At 37.1% G+C, this 14,860-nt stretch overlaps 2 protein-coding genes across 2 annotated transcripts in view; one reads left to right on the top strand and one right to left on the bottom strand.

Moving 5' to 3' along the window:
• The window catches only part of LOC117568010 (uncharacterized), a 94,961-nt gene that overhangs the window by 36,947 nt on the left and 43,154 nt on the right, over window positions 1-14,860 (bottom strand). Inside the window, 7 exon segments of the mRNA XM_034248333.2 lie at window positions 8,776-8,851; window positions 8,923-9,064; window positions 9,130-9,348; window positions 9,425-9,549; window positions 11,440-11,632; window positions 11,724-12,026; window positions 12,094-12,227. Of these exon segments, the coding sequence (XP_034104224.2) occupies window positions 8,776-8,851; window positions 8,923-9,064; window positions 9,130-9,348; window positions 9,425-9,549; window positions 11,440-11,632; window positions 11,724-12,026; window positions 12,094-12,227 (1,192 nt within the window).
• The window catches only part of LOC117566718 (odorant receptor 49a-like), an 88,039-nt gene continuing 86,574 nt past the window's right edge, over window positions 13,396-14,860 (top strand). Inside the window, exons 1-3 of the transcript XR_007954928.1 lie at window positions 13,396-13,479; window positions 13,673-13,858; window positions 13,926-14,105. The gene's annotated coding sequence lies outside the window, so the exon portion shown is untranslated. The remainder of the gene's footprint in view (window positions 13,480-13,672; window positions 13,859-13,925; window positions 14,106-14,860) is intronic.

A 14,860-nucleotide genomic window follows, 5' to 3' on the forward strand; every position in this document is an offset into this window, starting at 1 on the left:
AAAGGCACTGTAATAAATACAACCAGCAACACAAATAACAGAAACAACTACAGCAATGCAACAACAACAACAACAACAATGGGAACAATAACAGAACCAGCAGAGCAGAGCAATGGCAACAATTCAATTAAAATGCCAGAGGGAACATGCAAAGTGCTTGGGTGGAAATTAACCCCTATAAACTCATAATATGCTCAAAATGACGCACTTAAAAACACATTAATCACATCGACAATTACGGCTGTTACACCAAAAAATGCTTTATTTCTCTGTGTGCGAGAGAGTGAATAAATGAGAGTGATAGAGAGCGAGATGGAGGTAGCAGGGAAGGGTATCGCAAGGGCTGGTTGGCGCGTGCTTGAGAGTGCGTGACGTGGCAACCTTTATGAGGACGGGAAACTCGTCTGATGTACAAATGAGAATTAACAAGCAACCACCAGCTATGCAAGAAGCTACACTGGGAGAAATGACTGCATCTAAGTAAAAAAAACACTATAAAAAATTATAAAAGAAATATAGAAACTGATTTGTTTAATAATGTAATTTCCATTTTGGTAGGATATATAATGAAACTCTCGGCCGGACGCAACCGATGTTTGTCCAACAGGACATTCGCTCAGTAGAGTCTAAACTTCTCTGATATGTGAAACTTTGAAAACTCTCTTGGCCGGACACTTATATTGGAACAAATATTGGGAGTGTCCATTCAAGAGAGGCGAAATTGCTGTGAAGCGTCCGCCAAGAGGAAAATATTGGATAGACGGAAAAATAGACTGTCAAAACTTAATCCCACTATCAAAACTTAATAAAATATATCACAAACATTCCGCTCTTCAATTTAGTTGTATAAATTAAATTTAGTAAATATTTAATTTTGTAAATTTTCGCTCAGTGTAAGGGCAGTGGTACCCAGAGGAATGCATTCAAAGCATAAAAGCATTCGTGTCGTCATTAAAAACTGTTTTTGCTAATTAAGTGCTCAATTGAGCATTCAATTTCACATACACACACACACACACATAGGCACACTTGAGAGTACAAACAAATACAAATGCAAACACACACACACAAATACACAGAGAGAGAGTGAAAGAGAAGCGGGCAGAAAAACAACCCGAAAGAAAAGAATGAACGAAAGGAAACCAGATTTAGAAGCAGCAACCAAAACCCACAAAGCAGCAATAGAAACCGGCAATGGCACAAATAACAACAACAACAACAACAGCAGCAGCGACAACAACAAAACGAAATGTTGTTGGCTGCTTTAGAAAATGCCCCTTCGGCAAAGTGGGAAAAGCAAATGCAAACGAAACGAAATGAAATGAAATAAACGAAAATATAACAAAGTTGGTTATTTGCTCAGTTAATGCAAAATGATTCCCCCTGGGAGCATGACGTAGCGTCAGCCATGGGTAAAGGCAATAATATCTCAAAAATATATACATACCTTACAACAAATGCGCACAAAAGCAAACGGCAGGAGGGATGAGTGAAGAGGGGGCAGCGGGGTAAAGGTAACGGCATACAGAGCACACAAAACAAAGTTCGCACAATGAGCGAGTGAAAACAGTAAATGAAGGTACAAAAGACGTCGAAGAAACGGAAGACGAAAAGTAACCAGCGTCGGGCAGCGACGTCGACGGCGACAGCGACGTCGTTGGCCAACATGATTCAATAAAAATTACGCTGAAAAGTATGCAACAACAAGCTGAAACAGGCAAACGGACAATTGAAAGGTGGGAGGAAGAAGGAGGGCAACTAAAAAGCAAACACGAACTCAACGGCGCAGCAGAGAATGCAGAATGAATTGCCAAAGCAAACGTGGCAACAACTCAAGGCAACACAGGCGGGCGGCCGCATGAAAAGAAAAAGTACTTAAAAAGCTCACGAGCAAATATTTATAACAGTAAATCACTTTGGCGCTAACACAACCCAACTCTCACACAAACAGCAACAACAACAACACAACAGACGGCAGACAGAAGCTCCCGTGCCATGGCACTCGTATAGTAAAGAGAGTGAGAGAGAGAGAGTGCAAAAGCGTAGCAGTGAGCTTGCAGGCAGTCACAGAGTCAGACACACAGATGGTGTGCTGGAAGAGTGAGTGAAAAAGTGCAATAAAAGCAACAGTAGCAAGAACAACAACAACAACAGCAGCAAGTGCAATGAGTGCGAGTGCAATGATTGTGAGTATGTTTGCGTTTCTTTTTGCGGGTGTTGTGTGCGCTCGAGAAGCGAGAAGGAAGGCAAGATGGCGTTGGCAGCTACCCGAAAGCTAAAGAAGCTAAAGCTAAAGAAAGCCAGTAAATATTTAAATTCGTGTGCTTTGCCATATACAAAACAAAAAAAAAAAGTAAAGTAAACAAATACAATGTAGAGTGTATATATCTCAACACACGGCAGATATGGCGGCGGCAATAAAAGCAACAAAATGTGAGAAAACAAAAGTGCGAGGGCGCTTAAGTAAATTGTATTTGTCTGCATATCCGCATATCGAATGTCTGTTATGCACGATATTTCTATTGTCTTTACTCTTTAACTTCAGCCAACTAATTTGAATGATTAAAATGCTCTGAAAAGTAGGCAACAGTTTTTTCCGTTCAAAATATTGTTATTGATTTTGACAATAGGTAAATTTATAAAGTTGAGCTCTGGCACATTTCCAATGCAAAGACCAAACAAGAATAATAGTTTTATATGATAAAACTGTAGTCCGTATGCAAATGTAAATGTAAACCAAAAAGGTTTGCATTTTTAAAAATTCAAAATTGCATCAGAACATTCAGAATTTATGCACACACATACATACATATACAATGTGTGTATCTACGTACATATGTATATATTTACAATAGGTTATCAAACTCGTCGTTGATGCATGGCTAAACAATTTTTTGCAATTTAAATAGAAACTTTCGAAAATGTTCACAACACTCAAAGATATTCTAGAAGATAGTTGCCCACAAAATAATAATAAAATCAAATGGAAAACTAAATCAATAGGCATTTGAGCACTGAATAACATGTATACAAATTTACTGTGTTTCTAATTTGACGCAGGGAATTTCGAGCATGTACGAGCCCTGAAAAAAGCAAGGCAAATACACAAATACCAAATAAATATGTTTTGGCCAAATTGCCAACCCAAAAGCACACACATGCACACACGCACACACGCACACAGCCAGCCAACCAGCCAAGTAACCAACTAAAAGAGCTCAGCCAACAACAAAGAAAAGAGAAGCAAAAGCAAAAAAAAAAAAATAAAAAATACAGACAGAGTCAAGCGTAACATATTTATTGACATTGCGGTTGCCGGTTGTCGGTTGTTGAGCAACGCACACACATACGCACAATACACGAATGGCTAAAGCCACACACACACATATACATGAAATGAGCCAGGCTCCAGCTCAGTTGAGTGGCACTTGCAAGTGTGGTGTTTATGTTCCATACATCAAGGGTTTATGGGCTAAACGTTTATGTGTCTGGCAACAACAAGCTTTTAAAGGGTTTACACATACCCACACACCCCCACACACACACGCACACTCAATGCGAGTCAATGTTGAAGTTTTACTTTGGCTGCCACTTGAAATTTCACTTATACCAACGCATTCTTGTGCCAGTTGACGTTGACTGCACACTTCACTGACTTCCAAAAGACCCCCAGCCTCCCCCCTCCTCCCTCCCGCAGTCAGCGATTGACCTCGACCCAAACCCAACAGAACCTCATCACCCCCCCACCGCTCCTCCCTTCTAGCAACCAAATTCCAAATCCTTTTCCCCACCCACTGTTGCTCCTTTGCTATGTGTGTGTGTGTGTGTGAGTGTGTGTGTAGTATGTGTATTACGAGCGTATTACAAAACGTATTTTATCTTCATCGATTGGCTGAATTTATATCTTTTTTCATGCCACATCAGCATTTTATGTGCACCCTCGGAAGTAAGTTGAGGTTATGTAGTATGTGCTGACAGTTACAACTACCAACATATGTCTATATCTCTGCATCTGTGTGTGTGTGCGTGTGTGTGTGTGTGTCAGCTGTTTGATCACAGCAAATGAATTGACGCATAAGATGGATAAGAAGTGATTATCAAGGCGAATCAGTTTATGCGATGAATTATCCTGATTATCTGCTTAATCTCGGTACACTGTCCATGATGGAAAATATTTAACAGGATTTTACAAAATAATATCATGGAATCAAGAATATTTTTCTTTTTTAATGATTCAAAAATATTCGACACATTTATAAACAATAATATTTAAAAATTGGATATGTTTTGCAAAATGATTTAAAAATTGCAAATAAAAGATTTGAAGTGATAACTAATTTTATATAAGTACATATATTATATGTATATATATACATATATATTATTACAAAAATATATCTAAGGAGACTCTAAAGAATTCGGAATTAAATTCGGTTATACAATAAATATTTCTGATAAATACTGAAATAACGAAGTTTATATCAAAATATGTTTGAATAATACTATTGGTCTAATACCATATCGTAATTTACTTCTTAGTTAAAATTCGATTAGATCATCTCAGTATTTAAAAATCTCTAATTTTATATATACATTTACTAAAATAAAATAAATTTGAACAATGAAATATTGAGATTTGCACTTTCCTATTTCCCTTATATTTAATAAGGGAATAATAATAAAATAATAATATAAAGCAATATCCACATACGATTTAATTAAATATTAAATTTCGCTTTACTATTCACAACTTTTCAGCAAAAGTTATTCATGTAAAAATAGCGAGATTGTGTGTCATCTCTAATCAAGTTAGTCGCTCCCTTCGAGCAACGGCAACAGCAAGGACAAGACAAAGGACAAACAACAAGGTTGCTCAACATGCAATCATGTTTCGGCAATTATGCAAATGTGCCCCACTGTGCGGCACTGTGGAGCATAACTTCATAAATACTCGAAACACTTGGCTTCGTGTTTACCACAATTTACTGCGACTCGAGTTAACACAAACACAGCACAAACTTCACAAAATAAATGCACATTTTTTGCCACATTTCCGGCGCACGACGACGACGACGACCTGCTTGCCTCTGTCTCCCTCTTTTCCTCTCCTCCCTTCCCTTGCTTCCTGCCCGCCTAACCAGTTTACCATTCTCGACAGACTGCGACGTCGTCGTCCTTCTCCTCATCCTGCTGCTGTCGGGCAAGTTGCGCCACAATAAAGTCGAAGAAACGAAGCGGGTCGGAGAGGTCGCAGCTTGCCATAAGCCAAATATGTCTGTGTCTGTGCCGCAGTCGGTGTAACAGACTGTCTATCTGCCCCAGTGTATGTGTGTGTGTCTGTGTGTGTGTGTCTGGCAGTGGTGTGCGAGGAAAGTGTGGCAATAAAAAGGATAATGTAACTGTTATTCTACGCAAAACGGAAACGACTGTGTGGCCAGGAGGCTCAAGCAACATTCCCGCCCTCCTCTCTCTCTCTCACTCTCTCTTGTGGCAAGTGTTTGAAATATTTTTGTGGCAAAGGTGGCAACTGGCAACTGGCAAAGATGTGGGCGCAAAAGTGAAAAGCACAACCCAAAGAGGGAGAGAGAGGAGGAGAAACGCTGTGAGTGACTGAACAAGTGGCAAAGAGGAAACGACTGTCAGTGGCTTGAGGTTGCGGCAGGGTGGCAATGCGGCATGTGGCATGGGGCATGGGACATGCAGCACTGTGGGTTTGGTGGCAAGGTGTCGACTCGTAGCTGACAGCCAGCTGAGAGTCAGCGAGTCGAGAGTGCAAAAGAGCGAAGCCGGAAAATTGTGTGGAAATTTGAGCTTCTTTTGAAATTGAGGCCGGAAATGGTAAGCAAACGACACAGCGAGAGAGAGAGAGCGAGAGTGAGAGAGAAAGTCCAGAGAGTGAGAGAGGGTAGACAGAGAGAGAGAGAGAGCAAGTGTGAGAGCGAGTGAGAGAGCGTGTTGAACTCTGTGACGAGGGCAACTGCGACGTCCGACGCGTCGGGTTGTTGTGTTAAACAAAATGTTTGCGGGTGCAATAAGCGTAAATTCAGTGGTTTTATGTTTACTTATTCAGCCTGCCACCCCCTCAGCGCAGAGTCGGCACGAGGACAATTATTTGATCCACACAAACACACACACTCATACACATACATACACCCACCCACCAAGAGAGAAGTTCATGTGGTCCCCATGGACAACTTGCCGCACGTGGGGTTGGTAATATACTTTTGCAAATCGATGCCAACTCCTTAAACGATGGCCTGCCCTGAGTGGGGAATGGGATGAAGCGGGGTTGTGGTTGTGTGCAGAGTGGGGGAGCGGGGGCAGGAAGCGTGTGGCATGCTGAATGCTCTTGAGTGTTTTCGTATGGTTGACAGGATAACACGAAGTAATTCAATTCGAAATACTTTATGCTGTTGCTTTTATTATTTGTGCTTGTGCCTCGGCTGTCTTGTTGCTTTCTAGTCGTTGTTGTTGTTATTGTTGTTGTCGGAAGTGGCATTTGTATGCGTTTGAGTGAGTGTGTGTGTGTTTGTGTGTGGGTGAGGCAGTAGTTGTATAAAAGGGGAGCAGACGCAGTCGAAGCTGCTGTTGCTTCATAAAAAATTGTGTGCAAACTTATACACAGTCGTTTATTCTTTCTCTCTCTCTTTCGCTCACTTATTGTCTGCCTCTTTCCCTCAACTGTGTGTTCTCTGTTTATTTATTTTTATGATGTTTCCTTTTTGGCATTTTATTGAAGAAGTTTACCGACGCCATTGCTGCTGTTGCATAAATAAGTGAGTGGCATGGACATGAGAGCACCCCAACCTTCCTTTTTTATATCTTCCTCTTCCACACAAAGACACACACACACACACGCACACACACCTACAAAGACTCATTCAGTGTGCATACCTAGCAGCGTATTTTGCAATTCATAAAAAATCAATATTTATTGCAGTCTTTACTCCCCCACCTTTCCCTCTTCAGACTTCTTCCCCATCCCCATCCAATTCCACTTCCACTCACTACAAGCTTTACCAATTTGCGGTCTTCTGCTTGTTATTGAGCATTTAATCAGTTGATTTCTTATTCAGCTTGCTTTTCTTTCCTCCATTTTCCATGCATATTTCTCCCCTCCTGATAAAAGGGGGGAATTTTTGTTAAATTGATTGCGATTCAAACTAGGCAAATGCAATTAGGAAATCCTTTACTGCACTTATGCCAAACTAATTGCAATTGAAAACTAATTGAAATTCCAAATAAACAAAAGTTGTACTATTGCTTGACATTTTTAAGTAGATATAACTCTATTATAATATACATATATTATATTTTTAATTCTTTACTTATATTTAAGTAAAGTATTGATTTTAACTGTACGTAAATCTTTTGTAAAAATTCAAGATTATTTTCAAACACGCTTCTGCTTAAAGAATTATTTAAATTTCAATCGATGGATTTTTATGTTTAACTTTTTCATTTCTTTACAAAAAAAAGGGACTATATTAAAGTGAAATTCACTAATACAAGTAAAAGCTAATAAATATTTGTATAACAAATAAAATTTAATGGATTTATTTGACGGGAATTTGGACTAAATTAAATTTTGATGCAAAGCTCTTTAACGAATAGCATAAGTATCGCATTTTATACGAAGACTGCAAGCTGAATTTGATTAGATTCAATATACAACAAGTATGGAAGCTACAGTCGGGTGTGCTCGACTTTGAGATACCCGCTACGTACTTTGAGTAATAGTAAAACAGTGCGGTATTATTCTTAAAATATATTAAAATAATATACCGCATATTTCATTGTGACACAAAGTTATAATACTCTTTGGGTAGCGGTATTTTTCTTAGTCGAATACCAAATGTATATACGCAATAATACATAAATATACCAAAGAACATATTTAGTATATCGAATTCGATATAGTAAATTACACACATTTATACCGGTACTGAATTACAGTAATATCCTTCTACCCTATGAGTAGCGGTATTATTCTTAAAATAATCCAAATTAATATATAGCAAAAATGCAAAAATATACCTCAGGTCATATCGATATAGTACTATATTCGAAATATACCATAGAGGTAAAAATATACCAGATTGTCGCACATTTCATACCGTCACAAAGTTATAATAACCTTCTAGCGGGTATTATAAAAGTTATTTCTGATCAACAAAACTTTAAATATGTCCCCCACATTATAAATTACCACATTAATTGAGAAACAATCAACATAAATACCTTCGATTAAATATATTTTGTAAGATTCTTTTAAATTCGTAGAAAATTCAGAAGTTTGTTGTAGAGACTAAAATACGTTGGTGAACTTATAAAGTCAACTGCTAATTAATGATGATAAACCTAAAATGTAAACCCATTTCCTATTTTTCTGAGTGGCTCCTTCACCAATTAGTTAAGTAGAAAATATAATTCACTTCAGACATTATCTAGTCAGTAACAAAACCGTTGAGGATGCCCAACAAATGCAGTTGAACTGTCCATTTAACGAATTGGGGGCCACAGCACTCAGTGGGCCTTAAGGAAATTGAGCTGGACTCGAGTCGACACGACTAAGACTATTACAGAGCGGGTGTTTGAGAGGGGCACATGGCGAGTGGCGAATGGCGAATGGTCTGCACAAAGTTAAGTGAAACCAATTGAAGTTTATTGACGCGAATTGGGTTTCACTTGAACCACATCACCCCGAAGCGCTTAAAATGGGTTTCACGTTACCCCTCAGCTGAATGGCAGATGGATGGAATAGCTCTCGCTTACCTTCTTTCGACTTGTCATAGTGCTTGGGCGACGTTGTCTTCTTGCTTGGAATGGGCCTCAGAGCGTTGCTCATAAGCTGCACAAAAAGGGATTACAGATATTTAGTAATGTCTTCGCACAGCGATGATGTCAAGTGTTTTTACTCACAATACGATCAGATCTTTCGCCGCAGGGAAGTCGCGCCACTGCGACATCGGGACTGTCCTCGGGCGGCGGCGGTTGGGGCACCCAATTGTAGGCCCGCCTAGAGATGGGCACCCCGAAGCGATCGTGCTGCGAGGCCTGTTGTCTGTAATCAGCAAAGCTAAGATTGTGGTCAAACAGCCAAGTACATGGGCCAGAACAAGTCCATACCTCAAGCTCTCATAGCAGTCCAGACACACGACGGCATATTCACCGTTCTCAAGCAGCAGACCATCGTCGCTCTTCTGATGCTTCACAAACGGAAACTCATTCACTGGCAATGCTCGCACCCGTTTCCTGTAAGTCGTAATGCCGCACAGATGGCAGTTGTAATCGTGCCAATTGTATTTCCTTTCCGCCGGACTAATGCTCGGACTCTGTGCCTCATATCTGTGTAGAAGCGAGGAAATTGTTGTTGATTAGCAATATTGTTCGCAATTCGTATTCACATTCGGGGTTTACTCACTTGCGCCACTGATTCAACATGGAATGGTAACAGAAGGTGCAGACTAGAGCCGAATTGTTTCTCAGCTGTTCAGCGTTTGGCAGCGAGTTGTGCTTCAGCAGCAGCGGAAAGTAAGGCCGAGATCCCTGTAAGTACATTAATTTTGTATTCTCATTCTCATGCATCAATAGAGCAGACTCTGCCAACATTAGAGACGTAACTTACTACTTAAATGCAATTCTATTGTATTAATAAGTCTATTAGCATTTGAGAACTTAATAATTGATAACATATTGTGCTTTCAAAATTGTGTGGTAACTAGACAAGCAAAATAGAATTACAACTATACATAATTTAAAAGTAGGGACTACCTAATATTACTTAATTGACAACTATATATTAAATTTATGTATATTTAATTTGATTTAAAAGTAAGTTCGATAGCTTAGGGAGGAAAAAATATTAAATTAATAATATTAAAGTTTTAAGCGAAAGTGGTATTAATGTGTATTTCGTTAAGCAACTGTTTAGATTGCCTCAACTAAATTAAATTATCTGCATAACAAATTTAAATTTATACCATATTTTTAAACTAACAAAACGAGCACCTTTTTTGATTATATAAATTTCATGATTAATACACAAATATACGTTCATAACATATCCATAAATTCTGTCAGACAATCTGCTCATAAGCCTCACAATAGATGGACTAAATGCATAGTACATGTATAATAATTTTTAATACGTTAGCTTAGTAAATTGAACCATACTAGTGTTGTGCGTCAATTAAGTAACAAAATTGATTTCGTTTGCTATTTCAAGTATCAACTAATTGCAGTATCATTGAGATCATTCTATCTTTGTGGCTTCTACCTTGCTAAACAGATATATCGATTGATTGCTTCTACTACCAATCAAGAAAAAATAAATTAAATATGACTGAAATCTTTAATTGTAGAAGTGACATCTATGTCAGCGTGAAATGTAAGTGCTTCCATTTTACATATAATTAAAAATGTACTTATTCACAGCACTTAATCAATATCGCTTTTACTTTGACTGAACATTATTTTGATAATTCAGTCAAGGTGTTTGAAGTCAATATTATACAATTCATATACAGAACTTTGAATGTAAACAATAATAAATTATTACAATTAAATGAATAATTAATGTAAAAACAATAATTGATTATTCATCGACTTGTTTCTAACTACAAATAGATTATCTCTATAGTAATAAATTAATAAATTGTTTTTTAATAGCACAATAATTAAAAATAACAAATTTTTTGAAGAAGCCTAGATTCACTCTCAATTTACATTACTAATTCTTTTTAACAAATTTGTTCTGTGTAGCTGACTTTTTAATTAATTGGAAGTTCTCTAAGTATAATAGAGAACTTCCAATTAATTAAAAAGTCGTGTATACAGTTGCTACTTTCAGCAAAACAAATTTGCTTTAAAAGGATTACAATAATACAAAATAATGCTTCATTTACACATTCTAAATTCTCTCTTAAGACAGTTATCATTATTAAACTTTCATTTTTTAAATTGTTAGATTTAGACAGACTTCTTTTCACTAATATAGCACTATATTCAGAGTCTATTTGACTTATAATAATTACAATTATACTAGTTAACATTACATTTTAGCATTGATTGACTGATATGTAAAATTGTGCGCTAAATGTCAACAAAAGGTATAAACCATAAACCATATTACAAACATTGTAAAGGGCAATTTAGATTAGCGTTTGTTACATTTTAGAAATTAAATAAATGTAAGTGCTGTCATTTCACATATTTTTAATAATTAAAAATCTACCTTTCCGCAGCACTTAATCAATGTCACTTTTAGTTGTGAAATTACATTCGATTTAAAATGAATTATGCAAGTTTAGAACTTTTTCTTTTTACAAACATTTTGATGACTAGCTTACAATGTTACATGATCAATCAATTCTTAATGTTCTATCTTATTTTGTAATTGATTGAAGTGCTTATTATTTAAGTGAAACCCCTTTATACCTCTTTGCTGCCATAAAGTATTCTGGCAAGCGTTAGGTCCGAGTGAAGTCCACAGAGGAAACAATAGATTGAAGTGCTGGCTGGCGTTGATGAGCTGACCGAGGGCGTTGAGGGCGGTGTGCAGGTACTCATGGCGCCATGTCGAGATCCATTTGGTGAGCTGGATGTCATCATGGGCGAGGGAATGTTGTATCTGCAAGGCAGAATGGAAAATCGAATTAGAATCAGAATCATAAGCAGAATCAGAATATCGGCAATGAGATGTCGAAATTTGAGATGTAAACCTTCTGTGCTCGAGCGGCACACGCTCCGCATCCATTGACTCCCACTGGCTGGTTAAGTAGTTAATGCAATCCTTGCAGGCGAGCACACGATTATTGTTCAGTTCGTTGTTGTTATTGTTATTGTTGTTATTATTATTATTATTGTTGTTGTTGATGCTGTTGTTGTTGCTATTGCTAAGCCCGTTACTGCTGACATTGGCCTTGAGGCAGGGAAAGTGCATGGCATGCGAGTTCATGTGCTCCGCACTGGTCGAGAGCCAATCCATTTTGTTGGATGAGCACAGCACTTTGCAAATGGAGCAGCTGTGGAAATGGAAACCCGATTAGTAATGAGTCAAATGCATTCACTTAAGATGTATGTATATCTTACGGATATTGAGCGTGGCCATTTTCGATGTGTCCCTGGGTTAAGCTGGGCGAACTTGGCCTGGAGTCACTGCGTCGTATCTGCTTCAAGTCGCGTGCCGTGTTAGAATTTGAGTTGTTTGAGTTCGTCTCGTACGGCTGCAAAGACAGACAACAATACACAGAAATACAATATAATCATTAGTTTTTAAAGCTTCTGCTACGACGCACAAAACACACACAAACAAAAAATGTGACTTATCTAATCAAAATTATTTAATATTTCATTTCAATTGATTTGCCATTGCCAACCGCTCGACACCGGTGAAAACCGTTCACCTTGCTTATCGATTGTCAAGAGAGTGAGAGAGAGAGGCAGATAGAGGAGAGAGCAGAGGAGACGACAACTCAATAGTGAGGGAAATCGCTCTAATCAGCTTTGGCATTATACGAGTATGTTTACCTTGCTCTAGGCCCTGCCTTAAGTTCTGTTATCTCTGCAACCGTTTCATCGATCCACCACTAAAATCAGAACTGGTTAGAACTAGTTGATGTACCTCGTGTACCTCGCATACCAATTTGTCGACGCTCATTGATCATTGATATACTATTGATTAACTAATGATAGTTATAAATTGCGATTTCTCATGAAAAATGTCATTTCTCTGTCGTCAACTCAAACGCTCTTTTCTTTCGTCGTTTATCTGGTAGGCGTCGCATGTCTTTTGAGTTGAATGTGTGCCAAAGTCCTCTGGCATTCCCCTAAAATACCTGCTGACCATAATTGAGCATGCGTCGAGGGCCATTGAAGCTCACAATGCAGGTAAACGTTTAGTTGGCGTTACAAGTGGAATGACAACAAAACGCTGTTCGATTACGGGACACAAGATTCATAAACAAAAACACTTCTCATCATGATGATTTGTTTTGCAGCCTAATTACAAAGCCCACGCATAAGAAACTTAACACTGATTAGGAGTTGAGCGTGCTGAACAGCCAAATACTCAGTACTTTTTTAATCTAATAAAAATACGATTTTAAATAAACCACAAAATATTCAAATACTGCAAATATTGGAATATTAAGTGCTAATAATAAATAACTATGCAAATACTTGAATATTTAAGAAATTTAAACTGATTAAAAATGAACTTGGTTGACTAGAAAATACTCAGTATATTTTTAATTTATTATAATTGTGATTTTATAAACTTTCAGAGAATGGAAGTTTTAAATTTTTTGATGTTACTATTATGAAAAGTAAATAACACAAATATTCAATATATTCAAGAACATTGTTCGAATTTTATACTGGTTCGATTTGAGGCAACAATTTGACAAGGAAATACTCAGTATTTTTTTCAATTCATTATAGAAAATATTATATAACATGAAAGCACTTCCAAAAATTGTGAGTATTCATATTTTTAGTTGATTCTATAAAGTAAAATAAGTAATGCAACTATTCAATACATTCATACATTAAACGAAACTAACACTGGTGTCTGACAAGGAAATATTAATTATTAATATAGATTTAATACAACATAAAAGCACTTCGTTAGAATGTCATTATTAATATTTGTAGTTGATTCTATTAAGAGGAATATTGAATATATTATACGAAATTATTGCTGATCCGACTTGAGCGTGTCTGACAGGGAAATACTCAATATGTTTTCAAGTCACTACGATTGAGATTTTATAAAACATAAAAAAATGGGAAATTTATAATGCAAATAATAAAGATTTTGTTTAAATGATAACGGACAATGTTTGTAATGGAGAAAGTTTGTATTTTCTACATTTTTCTTTAATTAAAATCGAAAATTATTCTTAACAGCATTTTCCTGACAGGTCTCGCTGAAGTATTTTATGAGATACGGGGCTTAACTTAGACGATCTTCTTTAGCCTAACTTGTTAAGTACATTCAACAAGCAACCCAACATTCTTCGTGTCACAGGGTATTCAACGATTAATTGATGAGACAAACAAGAAAATCTAACGGAGGAAGAAACTGACTCAAACCGCTTAAGGTAAGAACTATGAATAGCTTTGAAATGCGAAATAGGTACGCATACTTGTTGATACTGCTTCTGCGAGTACGCATATATTTATTATTTGTGTTTATTTTTGCATTATGCTTTGTATTGGTATTGGTATTTGCTCAAGTCGGGTGATATGGTAGTCCCAAACTGTTTGTCCAATGTATTATCGCACCTTAATTATCTGTTATCTGTGAAGTTGAAATTGAATGCACAAACTTCAATGTGCAAGCAATTGTGTCGAGACAAAGTTGAGTGCAGGAAATACTTCCACTTTTTGTGGAATCGAAATTGATAAAAATACATTACTCTATTCAACAGCTATTTCTAGTGTGACAGATACCAAAGACTTGTTGCTGTTAACTGGGCCAAACGTTTCCACCAACTGTTTAGTGATCTGTTTTTTTCTTTTTTCGGTCTCAGTTAAGCAATTATTTAAACAATTTTAACACGGTAAGCAAACAATAGAATAAAGAGCGACAGCTCAAATGGGATGAAGCAAGTAAAATATGTATTTAGCAATTGTTTAAAATCCCAAATAAGCGCAATATATGCAAATATATACACAATGTTCAGATGTTTGCGGTAGGTTTCAAAATGTCGTTAAACTCAGTCAAGGTTATCATTTCTCTCTAATGTCTACCAAAAATCGAGTTATCGAATGCATTCAATTTGTTAAGTCAGCAAGTCAATGCGATGCAATAAATTCATCTAGAAATTAACTTTATGTCAAATTTGAGCGTGCA

Source organism: Drosophila albomicans, chromosome 3 (assembly GCF_009650485.2).
Source record: "Drosophila albomicans strain 15112-1751.03 chromosome 3, ASM965048v2, whole genome shotgun sequence".
NCBI classification, from domain to species: domain Eukaryota; kingdom Metazoa; phylum Arthropoda; class Insecta; order Diptera; family Drosophilidae; genus Drosophila; species Drosophila albomicans.